The sequence below is a fragment of the Erpetoichthys calabaricus genome, chromosome 18 (genome assembly GCF_900747795.2).
Source record: "Erpetoichthys calabaricus chromosome 18, fErpCal1.3, whole genome shotgun sequence".
NCBI lineage: Eukaryota > Metazoa > Chordata > Cladistia > Polypteriformes > Polypteridae > Erpetoichthys > Erpetoichthys calabaricus.
Genome location: NC_041411.2, coordinates 47,142,818 through 47,159,559, shown reverse-complemented (window position 1 = coordinate 47,159,559; position 16,742 = coordinate 47,142,818). Strand labels below are relative to the sequence as shown.

The window sequence follows — 16,742 nt, the reverse complement described above, 5'->3', positions numbered from 1 at the left end:
AGCTGGTGTTAGTGAGAATAATTTTTGAAAGTAGAAAACATGCTTCAGACAAAAATAAAATCTGTTTATTATATATAAATGTTCGTATGTTTTCTTTTCATTACTGTATTTTGTACTGCAACTGCATAAGTTATTTGTTGTATTATATATTAAGCATGATTTAATGCTTATTGTCAATTTCAAGTGTTTCACAACTTAAAGCTGTCATAAATATATTGTTCCTGATTTTTTTCGAAAGCTGGAATTAAACACCAAGCCGTTGTGAAAATTATAGCATCTTGATAAGAGTCACTTCTCTCCCCCTTGCCATTAGTCCTCTGTGCCCACTTAAACTTTGAATTTAGGGAGAGTATATAAGCAAGTAGGAGCCTCCAGGCATGGGATGTTGCTGTTTGCTTGTGCTTGTAAAACTGGTCCTAAGTGAAAAACTGCTAAGACTGCATCTAGGAAACGTCTTTGGCCAAAATGTGTATCACAAAAAGTGTCTGTCTTGTGTGTTGCTAGAGACAAGTACAAGGTGGCATGTATTTTGTTTACAGTTTGTGTATCTGTGTACTCAAGATATTCATATCTTAAATGGTAGCATTCTGTAAAGCTCATTTTTTTATTCACAGCATCAGAGTAAGATTTCATTGTTTTAGCCAACATTGGAGCCCACTTCCCCAAATATAACAAGTTACTTCACAGACCAGTTTACCAGCTTGGTGAATATAAAGCATTTTTGCTGTTTTTTAAAAGTTTTTTATTTGGAATTATTTTATTGTTGGGGTATTCCATTTTTTAAATTTTCATGTTGGGCATGATTTTGTAAGGTCACTTTGTTGATTGTCTTGTTCACACACATTATGGAACACAAGTGCCCAGTACCGTATTTGTTTAAAGTGTTTATATTGGTTTATGAGAGGACTTCTAACTTATAAACAGAGAATAGTAAGTTTGTGGGAAACTTCTTTAGTTATTATTGTTTATTTAGCACATTATTTTAGCATGTTTGAGCATGAGCATTTTGGGCTTGTTTTATTTTTTCAGAACTGCAGTGTATGTTTGTGCTCTTTAGGTTCTAGCTAGATAGGCAGGCACTCATATCTGACTGAAGAATCTGCTAAGAGAAGAAAACAATTCCGGGCTCCCTTTTCAATTCTTTATTTTTTTTATCCTAGTTCCAGGGCATGTTACCAGTTATACCTCCACCAGTATTTTCTTGGTTTATCAGTACTAAAACCTATGTAATGCACCACATTTTTCTTCCTTCTTTTACTGTAAAGCACTTTGGCTACAACAGTCCTATGTTGTTTTAAATGTGCTATATAAATAAATTAACATTGACCTTTTGTTTAGTTTTAATAAATAATAATTCATTACATTTATATAGTGCTTTTCTCAGTACTCAAAGCGCTATCCACACAGGGAGGAATCGGGAAGCAAACCCACAATCTCCTTACTGCAAAGCAGCAGCACTGCCACTGCGCCACCTGTTTTATTATCATGCCTGTAGTTTTGTGACAGATTAAAACACAACTTGCAGATATAAACTTCTTTAAAGATGTCCCCTCAAAATATCTGAATGTTAAACAGTGCTGGTGCTGAAAAGCATCTTTGTTTTCAGATGGGTATTTCTTATAAGAAATAAAGGAAAATTAATAGTATATGATTATTTTACTGTAGGAATTCCCCTTCACCTGATTAGCCCACAATCAGGCATCTGTAGGCTGCCAAGTTAAAATTGATTTTTTTGTATTCATACCTGCTGTATAAGTAAACATACAGTATACAATAGACCCTTGAGGACAAATATACTTATAATAATAATAATAATAATAATGCATTTTATTCATTGGGGCACTTTACATTAGCAGTAAATCTCAAAGTGCAACATAAAAAGATTAAACAAAGGCAAGGCAAGATAAAAACAGAGATAAAACAACAATAATTATAGCATTCTTGTTAAAATGCTTTCCTAAATAGAAAAGTCTTTAGCTGTTTTTTAAAACAGGCCACAATCTGCTGTGTTCTCAGGCTCTCTGGTAGGGCATTCCAGAGCTGTGGAGCAGCGGCTACAAAGGCTCGGTCTCCCATTGTATGAAGTTTGGTCACAGGGGGGCGAAGGCGGTAGGTATTTGTAAAACGGAGGTTTCTTGTAGTGGATTATAGTATAAGGAGTTCCTTAAGATATTTTGGAGCATTTCCATGGATACACTGGTGAGTAAACAAACAGAGTTTGTATTCGAAACGGAGATGGATAGGGAGCCAATGAAGTGACCGAAGGATTGGTGAGATATGTTCGTATTTCCGCACCCTCATCAGGATTCTTGCAGCACTATTTTGAATTTGTTGAAGCTTTTGAAGGCTCTTGTTGGGTATCCCGATGAGGACTGCATTACAATAGTCCAGTCTGGATGAGACAAAGGCATGAACCAGTTTTTCAGCATCACAGAGGGAGTGGTAGGGATGGAGTTTGGCTATATTTCGGAGATGAAGGAATGCAATTTTAGAAAGGTGATGGATATGTATATCAAATGACAGATGGGAGTCTAACTTGACACCCAGATTAGTAACAGAAGGGTAGAGGGTAATGGTATGGTCAGACAAGGAAATACAATTTACAGAGGAACGAAGTTGATGGGGGGTGCCAATTAAAAGAGCTTCTTTTTTGGTGCTGTTCAGCTTGAAGAAGTTCTTGGACATCCAGGCCTCAATCTCATTCAAGCAAGAGGAAAAAGTTGATGGAGATGTAAAAGAAGTCGAATCCAGTCTCACATAGAGCTGCGTGTCATCAGCATAGCAATGGAATGAAACTCCATGCTTGTGGATGATGTGACCCTAAGGTAGTATATAGATATTAAAGAGGGTCGCCCTAAGGACTGATCCTTGTGAGACTCCACAGGTGACAGTGTGGGTATGAGATTTAGCATTCCCCAAGGCCACATACTCAGTCCTGTCTGTAAGATTGGACTCGAACCACTCAAAAGCAATGCCATAAAGTCCAATTGTATAGTGAAGATAATGAAGGAGAATATTATGATCTACTGTATCAAATGCAGCTGTAAGGTCCAGGAGGATAAAGAGTGATGGAGAGCTATGGTCAGCAGCCATCAGGAGGTCACTGGTGACTCTGACCAGGGCTGTCTCTGTGCTGTGAGAAGTTCGAAAACCAGACTGAAATTTTTCAAACAGATTGAATTTTTTCAGGTGATTCTGAAGCTTGTACTTGTAGGGGCAAGCAATACATTTCAGTTTTAGTAAATGTATTTTTGCAAGCCATTTCATAGTAAATGACTGCCAAATAAATACATTTATTCTCTCATCCATTGAATGTTAACCATATTTTCATTAGCATTGGAATCAGACTCCCTTCCCAATCAAGGAACTTAGTCAGAGGCAGATTTTTACATTTATTTGAACCCTTTATTTATTTATTAGATAATTTGACTTTTTTCTGGTCTCATTCTGCTGAAGTAGACTTTTCCAATAGTTTGTAATTTGGTAGTAGATTAAAAAATACAAAAAAAGGAACAAAATAAACTATAATGCATAGCATAAAAGCTTAGAAGTGTGTCTAATCCTTTTAAAACCTAAATTAAAAACAAAAATTGTTAAATTCACATAATTAAAAGGCAGCAAAAACACCACCTTATAGAAAAAAAGACAATTAAAAAGGTTTTTTTTCACTATGCATGCAGTAAGAACATAGAAGCATCATTCGGACTCTTGATCAAATTTCTCTTGAATTTAGTGTTCAATCATAGGAATGTTCAAAGTTAGAATTGTTCGAAGTGCGAGGCTGCACTGTAATTTTTAAAAATGCTTTTCATTCCATACTGGAGGAAGAATATTATATGTAAAAAATTATTCATCCATTTTTGTACTAACAATCTATTTTTCAGCATTTGATTCCCATTTAGTGTTTGTAACAGAAGGCCACCATATCACAATATACAAAGAATTAAAGTAATATACAAAGACTTTGAAATCCATATTATTGTAAAGAGTACGTTTTCTCAGTTTTTCTGTAGAGAGAACCCATTGGCTGCTGAATTATGTTCCACTGTTTAATTGAATTTGATAGTTCGTGTACTTGACTGGAATTGTGTCTTAATTGGGCATAATGGTTTGCCTGTTACTCCATTTATTAGACCACTCAAGTTTTTGCTCTCATTTATAAAACAGTCATTGACGTGAACATAAATTTGATTTTAAGACTGAATATCTCATTTATCAAGTGAGTGTGTACCTTCAAATTTAATTTTATTCTAGGTTGTAGTATGATGAATCTAATTTTTCTAAGTGTGCACATAAATGTTTTCTAAAATGCCCTGTAGCAGCCATGCAATAAATGGCAAAGACAGTCCATTAGCCTGAACCTGTCACAGCAACATTTTACCACAATAATAAAAAAGTAAAAGGAAGGGCACTCTTTGTTAATGTTAGCAGCATAGATTAAGTAAACAAGCAGCTTAGCAACAAAAATGTACAGCATTTTGCAAATACATTTTAAGCAGTTACACCCATTTAAATGCAGCTGAAAAAATAACCTCTGTACCGTATGTTTACTATACATGTGAAGAAGTGATCACAAAATGGCACTAAAGTATATGACAGCCTACCTTTATTCCTGTTTCATGTACCACCCTACAGTGGATTCAGAATGTATTTTGACCCCCTCATGTTTTACACAATTTGTTATGTTGCAGTGTTTACAAAATTGACAAAATTATTAAAAAATAAAAAAACTAAAATATTACATATTACATTGACCAAAGTCTTCAGAACCCTTTATTCAGTACTTTAGCCGAAGCATCTTTGGCAGCAATTACACAACAAGTTTCACACATCTGGTATTGAGTATTTTGCCACTACAGGGACTCTCAAGTACTGTCTTATTGGATGAAGACCATCAGTGGACAGCTAGTTTCAGTTTTCTCCAGAGATATTCAGTTGGGTTTAAGTCCAGACTATGACTGGGCAACTGAATGACATTCCTAAAGTTTTCCCCAAGCCAATCATGTGTTGTCTTTGCTTTGTCTTGTTGGATGGTGAAGCTTTGCCCAAGTCTGAGGGCTGAAGCGCAATGGAGCAGGTTTTGATTAAGAATAACTCTCTACTTTGCTCTTTTTAGCTTTCTCTCAACCCTATCTAGTCTTCCGGTTATTTCACTGAAAAACAGCCCCACAGCATGTGAAACTGCCACCACATGCTTTGCCACTGGAATAGTATTGCACAGATGATGAGCAGTTCCTGGTTTCCTCCAGTCATGGTACTAGCCTTGGTTTCATCAGAGCAGAAAATTTTATTTTCTCACAGACTGAGAGTCCTTTAGGTGCCTTTTTGCAAACTACCAAGTAGGCTTCCATGTGTCTGTTACTGATAAGAGGTTCTGTCATAATCCCCAGATGTGTGAAGTGTTGCTGTGGTGGTTATCCTTCTGGAAGTTTTTCCTGTCTCCACTCAGGTTCTTGGGAGCTTAGCCAGAGTAACCAGTGGGCTCTTAGTCACTTCTCTTATTGTTGTCCTCCTCCCATGACTACTCAGTTTGGCCGTGTGGCCAGCTCCAGAAGTTGTCATAGTTATCCACAGTGCTCTTGGGAACCTAAATTTCTGTAGAAATTATTTTTTCCCCAAGATATGTGCCTTGACACAATTCTATCTCTAAATCTCTACAGGTAACTCCTTTAACCTCAAAGCTTGGTTTTTGCTGTCATATACCATGTTAAGTGTAAGACCTTCTAAAGACAAGAATGTGCCTTCCTCATCAAGTTGTAGAAACATCTCAATGATGAGCAATGGAATGGGATACACCTAAGCCAGATTTCAAGTGTCATAGTAAAGGGTCTGAATACTTGTGTCAATGTGATATTTCAATTTTTATTTTTGATAAATTTGCAAAAATTTGTAAAATCCTGCTTTTGCTTTCTCATTTTAGTGTATTAAGTGAAAAACTAAATTTATATGATATTAACACAAGGCTGCAACATACCAAAACGTGGAAAAAATTGAAGGGGTGAAAACACTTTATGAATCTGCTGTATACAGCTAATATCACTGTTGAGCTTTGTCTTATGATAAATTGATTTAGAGTTGTATAGTAGAAGTTTCTGCCCTCTGCTATCTTGAATTGTATATAGGGCGTTTGAGAATGTTGTATTTTGTTATATATTGCAGTAATGTGCTTACTTGTATACTGCCAATATATAGGTGAAGCAATGCAGTTTCATAAAATAACTTTTGACTCTGCATCCTGGAGACTGATGTTTGAATTATCACCCACATGTTCAATTCAAGAGCATCAGCAGTTGCCTCCTGTAAGAAAATGTACACATACAGCTTATGTGGCCACCAAACTTTACACTGAATCATCATCATTATTGGCCGGCTGCTCATTGCTGCTGTCATTAAATAGAGTTTATGCAGGCGAGACCAAGGTTCCTCTATGACTCTTTATCTTGTGCTTCTTGTTCGTTTTGGCTGGTGAACGTTTAATATCATGATTGATGATATTGGCAATGTGCCGCCGCATATGTTACTGGGTGATTCACTTTAGGCATTCTGAACCTCTCAGATGGTTCACATAGGGCATACTTACTTATGGGTTCTTCAGGAATTCAGCGGAGCATGTGTCCTATCCATATAAGCTGCCTTTTGATGATGATTTCTGATGTTTAAGATGTGGTCAGTATGCTTTATTTTCAGCATGATTCTGTAGCAGTTTGTTGCGTAACTTTCTGAGGTTCTCTTGATTTGTTCACTCAGAGCTCAAGTGCTATGTCGTCGGCATAGTCTTTGAGTCATTGCCCAGGCATTCATATCATTTGTCTAGGGTGTGTAACATGGTCAAATTGGTGCCGGTATGTCTCCTTGGAGGACTCCTGTTCTAGTACTAAACTCATTTGATAATTACCCATCTATTAGAACATTACTTTTTGAGTTTTCATAGAGGGCTTTTATTGCTTGAACTAGTTTCTGTGCAATTCCATAATGGCATAAAATTGCAAACATAACATCACACTTGATTGAGTCGAGTGCCTTTTTGAAGTGGAAAAAAGTAAAAAAGTGATATGTTTCTCCTTAAAAAATAAATAAAATAAGTACTTCTGTTGTACTGCAAATCAAAAGTCTGTACAGCTTAGTTGTATTTGTTTTTGAAGATTTAATGGCTAAGATCAAGACAAACACATCAGACTTTTTAAACCTTGTGTAAGATCTTGTCCATCCATCCATTAGTACCCCATCATGGTGCACAATTACTGTATACAGATATGCAAACTCAATAATTAGGGGCCAACATTAGTTAAGTTAAAAACAAATGGGTTGTTTTTAGAAAAAAAATGCTTACAAGTTTAAAAAAATGAGAGCACTTTTCTATAAGGTAGTTGTCACGTGACTTGGGAATATCATTTAATACTAGAATTATTGTGACCAAATTGCACAAAAAAAAGAGAAAAGAGCTTAGCTGTAGTATTTCCTCCATGATAAACTTGATGGCGCCCGATCATAAGTTTACACTTTAGTATCAATGGGACCTTTAAAATATAAAGGTTAAGTTAACTAATGTCCTCTGGCATTGGAAACAAACATAATTTTCACAATGCAGGCCTTTCAGTAGTTTTTAGAAAGATGTACCTTTATTAACAGATTTTATGGTTATTTTTTCATATTTAAATATTCAGTATGTCATCTGGCCATATCTCAGTTATAATTCTTATGTTAATCAAGCTGAAATTGTTCTGTTTCATGGTGTGTTTAACCCAATTAGTATGTTTATGTATGTAAATGAGGTATAATTGAGTGTTTTATTTCAAATTCATTCCCAGGAACCCTATTATTGCCTTATTTCTTCAACCAATTTCACAATCAGTTGATCTCCGACCTACACATATTTGTAAGAAACTGATAAATATTTGTATTCTTTTAAATAACCTTATATACTTGCATTTCTTTTTGCAATTTTCTTTTTAATTTATTTGTATGTTGAGTCTGTTCTCTTAGTTGTATCCAAAAGCCCAAGAAGTGTATGTTGTGAATGGAAGGACAGCAAAACAGCACGACGTTTTGGGGTCTAAAGCTTGGCCCTGTTTACTGATGACTATAAACTAAATGAAATGCAATAGTAATCAATGTTTGGACCAATGTGGTCTGACTGTAGCTGGTGTTCTGGTGCTTCTGAGGTCCATCACCAGTACTTGCTGGGTTGATAATAAATGCAAAGCACTTGCGGTGTAACTTGGCTTCACTCTGGAAATTTTCAATCTCCCTGGGCTTCAGTTACATTGCCATTGGTCAAATGGATGTATCAGAAGTGCTATGGAACAAAGTATTTTTTTGTATGCAATATATATATATATATATTTAACCAGGGGCAAATATTAGTTCACTTGAGTTGCTTACTGTTAAACATGCTACATACAGTCCTTGGTGATGTTGTTGTGAAGGAGATTACAGCAGAATTCCATGTTAAAGTGGTATTTGGTAATGTTACAAAGGAGATATAAAACTGATTTATTCAAAGCTGAAAATTGCTAATAAACTTGATTCTCCATTAGAATCAAAACCTAAAATTAGTACTCCCTCAATATATGGTAGATTTAAATAAAGGTCTACCAACAAAGAAAATGAAGTTGCTAATTATTTTTATTTACTCTAAAATGCTATCCCGTTATTATCACGTTCTAAAAAACATCCTTTCTACCAGCTATAGAAAAAATTGCACTTCATTATGTTCAATTGTGACTTGGCTCCATCAGTTAATTTGTGGTGTGTGTTTTTATTTATTTATTTCTTCTTTGTTTTTTAACATCAAAAAGCACTTAATAATGATCATTGATTGGTATTGCAAAGTTAATAATGAAATGCAGGTGTACAGCAGTGTTGGATCTTTCAAAAATGCAAGGCTTTGCACTGAGTAAAAAAATGTTGTGCAGTCAGTTCATCTCAGATTTGTCGCATGTGACACACTCCAGGCCTTCTGTGAGATTGACAACACTGTGCAATATTTTTTTTTATAGTTTCTAACTGCACTCATTTCTCCAAGGGGAACCCCTTCTCCCTAGCCTTCGAAATTGCTTGATTCATGAGGGGGGAAACTCACCCCTTCAAATGCTGTCTGTGGGTCATCAAGGAACATAAAAAGGTAAAACTGTGTCGCAAGACCACAAAGACTAACAAACAACAACAAGAACATTTATTTATATAGCACATTTTCATACAAATAATGCAGCTCGAAGTGCTTTACATGATGAAGAAAGAGAAAATAGTCAAAATAAATCAGAATTAAAATAAGGGAACACTAATGAACATAGAATAAAAGTAACGTCCGATGGCCAGGGAGGACAGAAAAAACAAAAAAACTGCAAAAAAATAAAATCTGCAGGGGTTCCAGGCCACGAGACTACCCAGCCCCCTCTAGGCATTCTACTTAACATAAATGATCAGTCCTCATTGTATTCAGGGTTCTTATGGAAGAATGTGATGATGATGGTCATGTGGACTTGTGGCCTTCAATGTAAGGACATCATGGTGCTTTGATCAGGTGGTGGTTGCGCAGGTTGCCACCACAGAAAACCAGAAAAAGAACAGAAGAGAAAGTAGGGGTTAGTACGGATTTTGAATATGAATACCATGAATAATAATGATAATTAATTGAATATACAGAGTATCAGGATTAAACTAAGATGAAGCTATGAGAAAGCCATGTTAAATAAATACTCCTGTAAGATAAATGCTTTAATCCAGCAAGACAATGAAATTATTTTCCCACAGTGGTTGAGAAAATAAAAATGTCTACTTTTGATATATCACATGATGTGTTTGTCTGTGCACTTATTTTAAAGTTTGTGAGCACTGATAAAATCATATAGAGCAGTGTTCTGGCTGATAAGAATTGTAGTCCCAATTTGGGTATTTGCACAAGATAAAATGAAGGGAGGTGGAGGGTATATATATTATACCTTTCTTACTAGATCAGTTATATGAAATTGACTACACTCACAGCCACAGCTCATTGCAAGCACTCGCTAAACATGTCTTTTATTTGAGCTTCACCAGACATTTACACAAACCAGCATGCCTGATTTCTATGTGAGATTCCTTTCGATGTGGTGGGGAAATTGGAGATGCAGCGCATTGGAGTGTCCCACTTGCTAAGGTATTATTAATGACAAATATCAATTAAAAAAAAAACACTTATCAGCTGATTTTTGTTTTTCCTACAACCACATTTCAATCAAATATGTCAAGGTATTTTTGAGATTTTGAGTATTTTATTTTTCTATTTTGGGGAGGTGAGGGATTTTATTTACCTCTAAATACCTAAATATTGATGTATGTCAAAATGGATACCTACTGCTCTAGATGTAACCGTCTTGCCAAATTTCAGCTTTTAACTAAACTTCAGTTAGTTACTCAGCTTTGAATCACACATTTATATATATATATATATATATATATATATATATATATATATATATATATATATATATATATATATATATATATATATATTCACGGCATTCATAGTCTGTGTCACAATCTGATTGTATGGGTGGTTACCTACCAGGTAACGCTTGTGGTTGGCCAGCAATCTGCTAACATCCGCCACGGTGCCCTCAGTTTGTGAGGAGCAGATCATAGAATGGTTGAAATAGTTTACTGTCAAAAATAAATGCAAAGAGTACGCGACACGTGTTTCGCCCTCATTCTGGGCTCATCAGGCGTACACACTCCACTGCACTCCCTCTCGGGAATCGCCTCTGGCGCTAACACCCCTAACGTTGCGCCACGGCGTGTGGAGGGCACCGTGGCGGATGTTAGCAGATTGCTGGCCAACCACAAGCGTTACCTGGTAGGTAACCACCCATTCAATCAGATTGTGACACAGACTTCGAATGCCGTGAATATATATATATATATATATATATATATATATATATGAGAGAATTTTGACTTAAATCTATATCTATATAAATATAAGTCAAAGTTAACAAAAATAGAATGTTAGTGGTTTACAGAGTTGTATCCTCAGTCATCATCATGTGCAACTTCCAATATCACTGTCCTTAGCAACAGATTAACCAGTCATAGAAATGATAAAAAAAAAAGATTTCCTCTTAAAAGAATGATTTACTTAAAAGTAAAATACCATTTCAGTTTTTTTCAAAACGTGACACAAATAAAAGGTCAGGTCAGGTTGGGGAACATTCACTGGTACACGTGTTGCCTCACCCACCACACAACAAAACAGCTCTGGATCCTTGTTGGCAACCTCCCTATGCAGACACATTGTCCAGTCCCACCCTCCGGAAATTACCCTCTATCTGCTGCAGCTAGGTGTTGCATGGGCATCTCCTTGGCCTGGTCCAGCCGCTCAGGTCCTCAACAATGAGGATCCTGCAAGCCGGATCACCTTCTGGGAATTGTGCCACATGGCCGTAGTGCCGTAACTGACACTCCCTCACAATGCAGGTAATGTGCCTCATTTGGGACTCCATGAGCAACAGCTCATTCAACACAAAGTCAAACCAGCAGTACCCAAGGATTCTCCGAAGAGACACAGTACCAAAGGAATCCAGTCTTTGTCTCAGGTCACTGGATAGAGTCCATGTCTCGCAACCATGTAGCAAGACGGGAATCACCAGGCCTCTAGAAAGACTTGGACCTTCGTCTTTTTGCATAGATATCAGGAGCACCACACACCACTTTACAGCGACCTCATGAAGAATTAACTAGGTTCAAACAAAAGTATTGATAGAAAAAGTGTGAAAAAATAATTTGATGTCGAACAAAATTTATGGAATAGAACAAAATTAAACAAGTTTCATAGCAATATAATTGGAACATAGGAGGAAAAAGAAGTACCTGAAGTAAAAGCACATCATCTGTGAAGTGTGACCATGTGACGCAGCAGTGCTAACTAGTACAGTGTCACCTTCATACTATATTTTAATTTACGTGCATAACTAGTATGTATATTAGCTAAAATAAAGTAGCAGTTGAAAGAAGAGGAATCAGCAGACATGCTTTAAAAATAAGACGGTGAAAGTTAAATGAAAAACAAACGAAAGAAGTATAAAGTGGACGTTAAGAGGCAATAGCCCCCTTAGCTACACTACAGAAGTGACTTGATAAAAAGGAGGGCTCACAACAGGTTTCCTTAGCCCTTCAGATAGTAATGTTTCAAAGCATGAAGATACTAGTGACTGTTTAGAGTCTCCTGCTTATGGCATGGGAAGTGCAGCCAGGAACCTGGTATGGGCGCATGAACTTAAAAAGGCAGAAACCTCAAATTAGGATGCAGTTAATGTAGGGAGTGTCTATGGAGACTTAATGGAAGTGGTCCCTGGATATCATAAGGAATTCTTTGTCCCCAAATTTTAACACAGGAACATTCTTAGAAATGAACTCTACTTTGTGTCTTCCCCCAACAATGAATCAGTACTCATTGTGTCTACTGATTACTGAGGAATTGCAGCAGAAGCCCAAAGGCAGAGAGGTAATGTGACCTGAGGTTTAGAAAATACAAAGCCTTCCAATGATAAACTAAAAATGAAAAACTCGAAGAAAAATAAATTTTTAGGAGTTGTATTAAATAATCTTCTACGTTATCTTTTCACTATTGTGATGAGTATGCTATGAAATTTGTTTTTGAAGTTTCATTGTTCTTTTTTGTCATTTAAAACATGCTAGTACCTAATATTTTTTCATATTTTTACAGCATGGAAGCAGATATTCCCACAAAGATGACATTTCTCGATACTGAAATTACTGAAGATAAATTAATGCAACACTACTGGTGTTTGCTTAAATGAATGAATGCTTGGATAGAACTATGAGTTCAGTATGCAGCACCAGTCATATTAATTTCCAGACTAGAATCCCCAGTTACTGTAGTATCTGGTCCAGCTATAAGGTTGAATAAAATATATAGTATGAAAATATTTAGCTTTATTTGGTAGATTAAGCCTTTTAAGATTAAAGGGGAATACACATGATTCACGCATGATTCACTTATAACAGTTATCAAGACTTATGCTGTTTCTCCAAATATTTTTTTATATCTATTAATTGAATTTTTAATGATCTGTGTTTTCTTTGTGAAATGTGACCTAAAGTATGGTAGAAATTTAATTGATTTATAGTCATGTTAACAGGACAGTTAAGAAAGTTGCCAGCATGTGTCATTATTACTTCCTTTATCATATATTTCATATTCACTAACAGCACAACAAAGCTGTTTAATCTGGAAAGCGAGCACCAGCTCGTTATTATTATTGTCTTGTTTTATTAGTCTCATTATCTCTGGTTATGGGACTTACCAAACCATACCGCTTTATATACAAGATTGTGAAAGTGTAATTCAGCGGATATGACATTTTCATTAGATTATCAGAACTTTGTGAAAAAAGAGAAGACCATTCAGTCCAGTGAGGCTTATTTATTTAGCTAATAGCAAAGACCTTCCAATATGTGTCAGTTAGTAAGTCATTACCCAACCCGCTATATCCTAACACAGGGTCTTGGGCGGGGGGGCTTGGATGGGGGGGGGGTGGGTCTGCTGGAGCCAGCACAAGGCAGGAACAAATCCCTGGGCAGGACGCCAGCCCACCGCAGGGCACACGTGCACACTAGGGACAATTTAGGATCGCCAATACACCTAACCTGCATATCTTTGGACTGTGGGAGGGACCCGGAACACCCGGAGGAAACCTACACAGACACGGGTAGAACATGCAAATTCCACGCAGTGAGGACCCCTTCCAATATCTCATCTACGTAATTCTTGAAGATTGTCAACATTACTTCTTTCACTACTTTGTTTCAGACTCCCATATTTTGTGTAAAGAAGTGCATCCTAGCTTCAGTGCTAAATGCAGTTCCCCTTAATTTCCACTGGCGTCCTTCTCTATGTGATTCACTGTTATGTTGAAAGAATCTACTAAGTTGGATCTACTTTATCAATGCTTTTGAGGATATTGAAGACCTAGATTATATACCCATGCAGTTGTCTGCTCAAGACCAAACATGCTTAATTCTCTGAGTGTGTCAGAGTGCGACATGTCTAAGTCCTGTGATTGTATGCAGGTGAACAAAGCAGCAAACAATACTGCAGAAGTGGTCTTACTAGTGCATTATGCAGTCTAAGCCTAAGATACCTTGGTTTATAGTCAATAGTCTTTAGTATAAAACCTTCCATCCATCCATTATCCAACCCGCTGAATGCGAACACACGGGGGTCTGCTGGAGCCAATCCCAGCCAACACAGGGCACAAGGCAGGAACCAATCCCGGGCAGGGTGCCAACCCACCGCAGGACTAGTATAAAACCTAACTTCTTATTGCCTTTCTTATAGCATCTTTACGTTGCTTAGATAAAGGAAATGTTGTATCATGGTAAACCTCTAAATCCTTTTCAGATATTGTGTCATGTAGGACAGCGTCCTCCTCCTTATATTTTTAATTGATGTTTCTTGAGCACTTTGCACTTTTTAACATTAAACTGCATTTTCCAAGTTGTTTTTCTACTTCTGAAACTTGTCCATGTGTTTTGGAATTGTTTTTGCTGCCTTCTCAGGTCTGCTATTCTTCTAATTTTAGTATCATAACATCCAATTTTAGTATCATTTGTAAATAATGCCAGCAACCTGGAAAGTCAAACATCTTGTAACATTTTAAAATGTAGACGGCAGAAACTTTTTCTTAGTTTTAAGCGATTGAAGAATTTAGGGGGGAGGAAATACCAGAACTTAAACAAATACATTACATTAAATTTACCACAATATCAACATGAAGGATCAAGATTTGCTTACAAGGGTTCCAAATTGAGCTTTTGAAATGAAAAAAGGCAGATTATGCCTATAGCAGCATATCTTTTTGTAGAGTCAAAGATATAAAAATGACTTTCATTTTTTGAGAAAGACTTGTAAGAGTGTTATAATAAGCCCTTTCATCAGAGAGTAAACTTACATATTAAGATGGTGATTCAAATTGGTTATATTTGAAAGTTCTGTTTTTTAAATTGCATTGTGACTTTCATTGTATGCGTCTGTTGGGTAAATGACCAAACTCCTGTATCCTGCTATTACAGTTTGTCAGGTTTAGCCATTTTTGTGGATAGAGTGAACATGAGCAAAATGACAGTGTTATTATGAAATCTTTCAGTCTAGGGATATGGTGTTTACCTTGTCCAGACTGACTTAAATTTGCCTCCACTTGAAATATGCCTAGGCAGTAAATCACCCACTATTCTACATTCTTCTGACAAGCCCAGGGTTTTCCTACTGAGGTTTTATTGACCTTGGTGTATACTGTATGTCACTATTGTGGCTTTGTCTACATCTGGCATTTTGTATCTGGATATAATTTAGCCAGGTTAAATTTACACTTGTTTCCTCATTGTATTTCGATAGAGATCTAATGTAATTCTTAAAGTTAAATGGTTGTTTGTAGCAAATAATATATATACACTATAGTTGTCTTAAATGTGAACACTGTTTCTGACCATCTCCTAATAAGTAATGCGTAATCCAGTCACAAGTGCACCTTATTTTAGATGAGGTCAGGTGCTGACCAGATCTTTGAAAAGGTATTTGAATAACAAATATAATGAGGGCCTGTGTGTGTGTGTGTTATTTTTCTGGATTGCAGATAAACATTGATGAAAAATCCAAATGGTTATTTGTCAAACTGTAAATGACTATTACATCAAAACACTGTTGCATTTTTGGCAAGAAAGTAAGTGCAAGGTATTTTGTTGCTGCCATTTAACTATCATATGCTTCTCTTCATGAAATGAACAAATGCATTCAATGGAATAATAGAGTGTGAACAACAGATGGTATGTCTTATAAAGGCAATTTGATTTACTCAGTTACTTCCTTAACTTCCTGTTCTCAGACCTTTTGAAATAATCATTTTGCTGACTATTTTTGCAAATTGTGTGGCCTTAGCCATCTACATCCCATTTCCCGAAGATGACTCCAATGCTACAAACTCCAATCTGGTAAGTGAACACCTACTTATATGGGAGACGGGAATGAACTTAAAAGACGATGAACAATAAAAAGTTTTTAAATAATAATGAGTAATGTTTGCCTTTAACAGATTAGCTCTGGCTTTTTTTTTTTTTTACTGTAGACATATTTTCCCTCAAAGAGTCCTTCATAACATTTTCTAATCTAGAGAATGTGGGGGCGGAATGAACAATTAGAGGCAGCAATTGATGGCCGCATAGATGGGTTGTTCTGATTCTTTCAAAATGATTTAAAGGATTTTGCCATGTTATAGCACTTAAGAGATTGATGTAGAATTTACATGGTTTTTCATTATGCACATGGACCAGGAAATAGTACTTATGAAAGGAAATGTTAATAAATTAATACAACTCATAAATTTAATAGTTTGTATTAATTGCCCTGATGTGTCTTTTTCCCAGCTTTTAATGACTTGACTTTTATACAAAATATATGATTGTATTTTGTATCATAATTACTATTATTCTGCAAGATTATTGTTGCAAAATTCATCACATTTTAATGTACTCTGATATTATGTGTCAGGCTTAGTTTAAAAAGAATCTGGATAAAAATTGAAATGTCTGCAGTAAATAGTAAATGGTTCACAGGAGTTTCTGATGTAGCATAAGCTGTCTCAGATATCCAGATGTTGTGGGAATCTTGCAGATGAGGAAAAAAAAGATTGTCAAAGTCACAAATTTTTGCTGCTTTTTTATTGTGTAAACTTGTTAAATTAATATAT

The 16,742-nt window shown here is 36.1% G+C and overlaps 1 protein-coding gene across 1 annotated transcript in view; it reads left to right on the top strand.

Moving 5' to 3' along the window:
- Positions 1 to 16,742, top strand: part of cacna1c (calcium channel, voltage-dependent, L type, alpha 1C subunit) — a 1,063,887-nt gene that overhangs the window by 346,213 nt on the left and 700,932 nt on the right. The window contains exon 3 of the mRNA XM_051921415.1: positions 15,882 to 15,987. Within this exon, the coding sequence (XP_051777375.1) occupies positions 15,882 to 15,987 (106 nt within the window). The remainder of the gene's footprint in view (positions 1 to 15,881; positions 15,988 to 16,742) is intronic.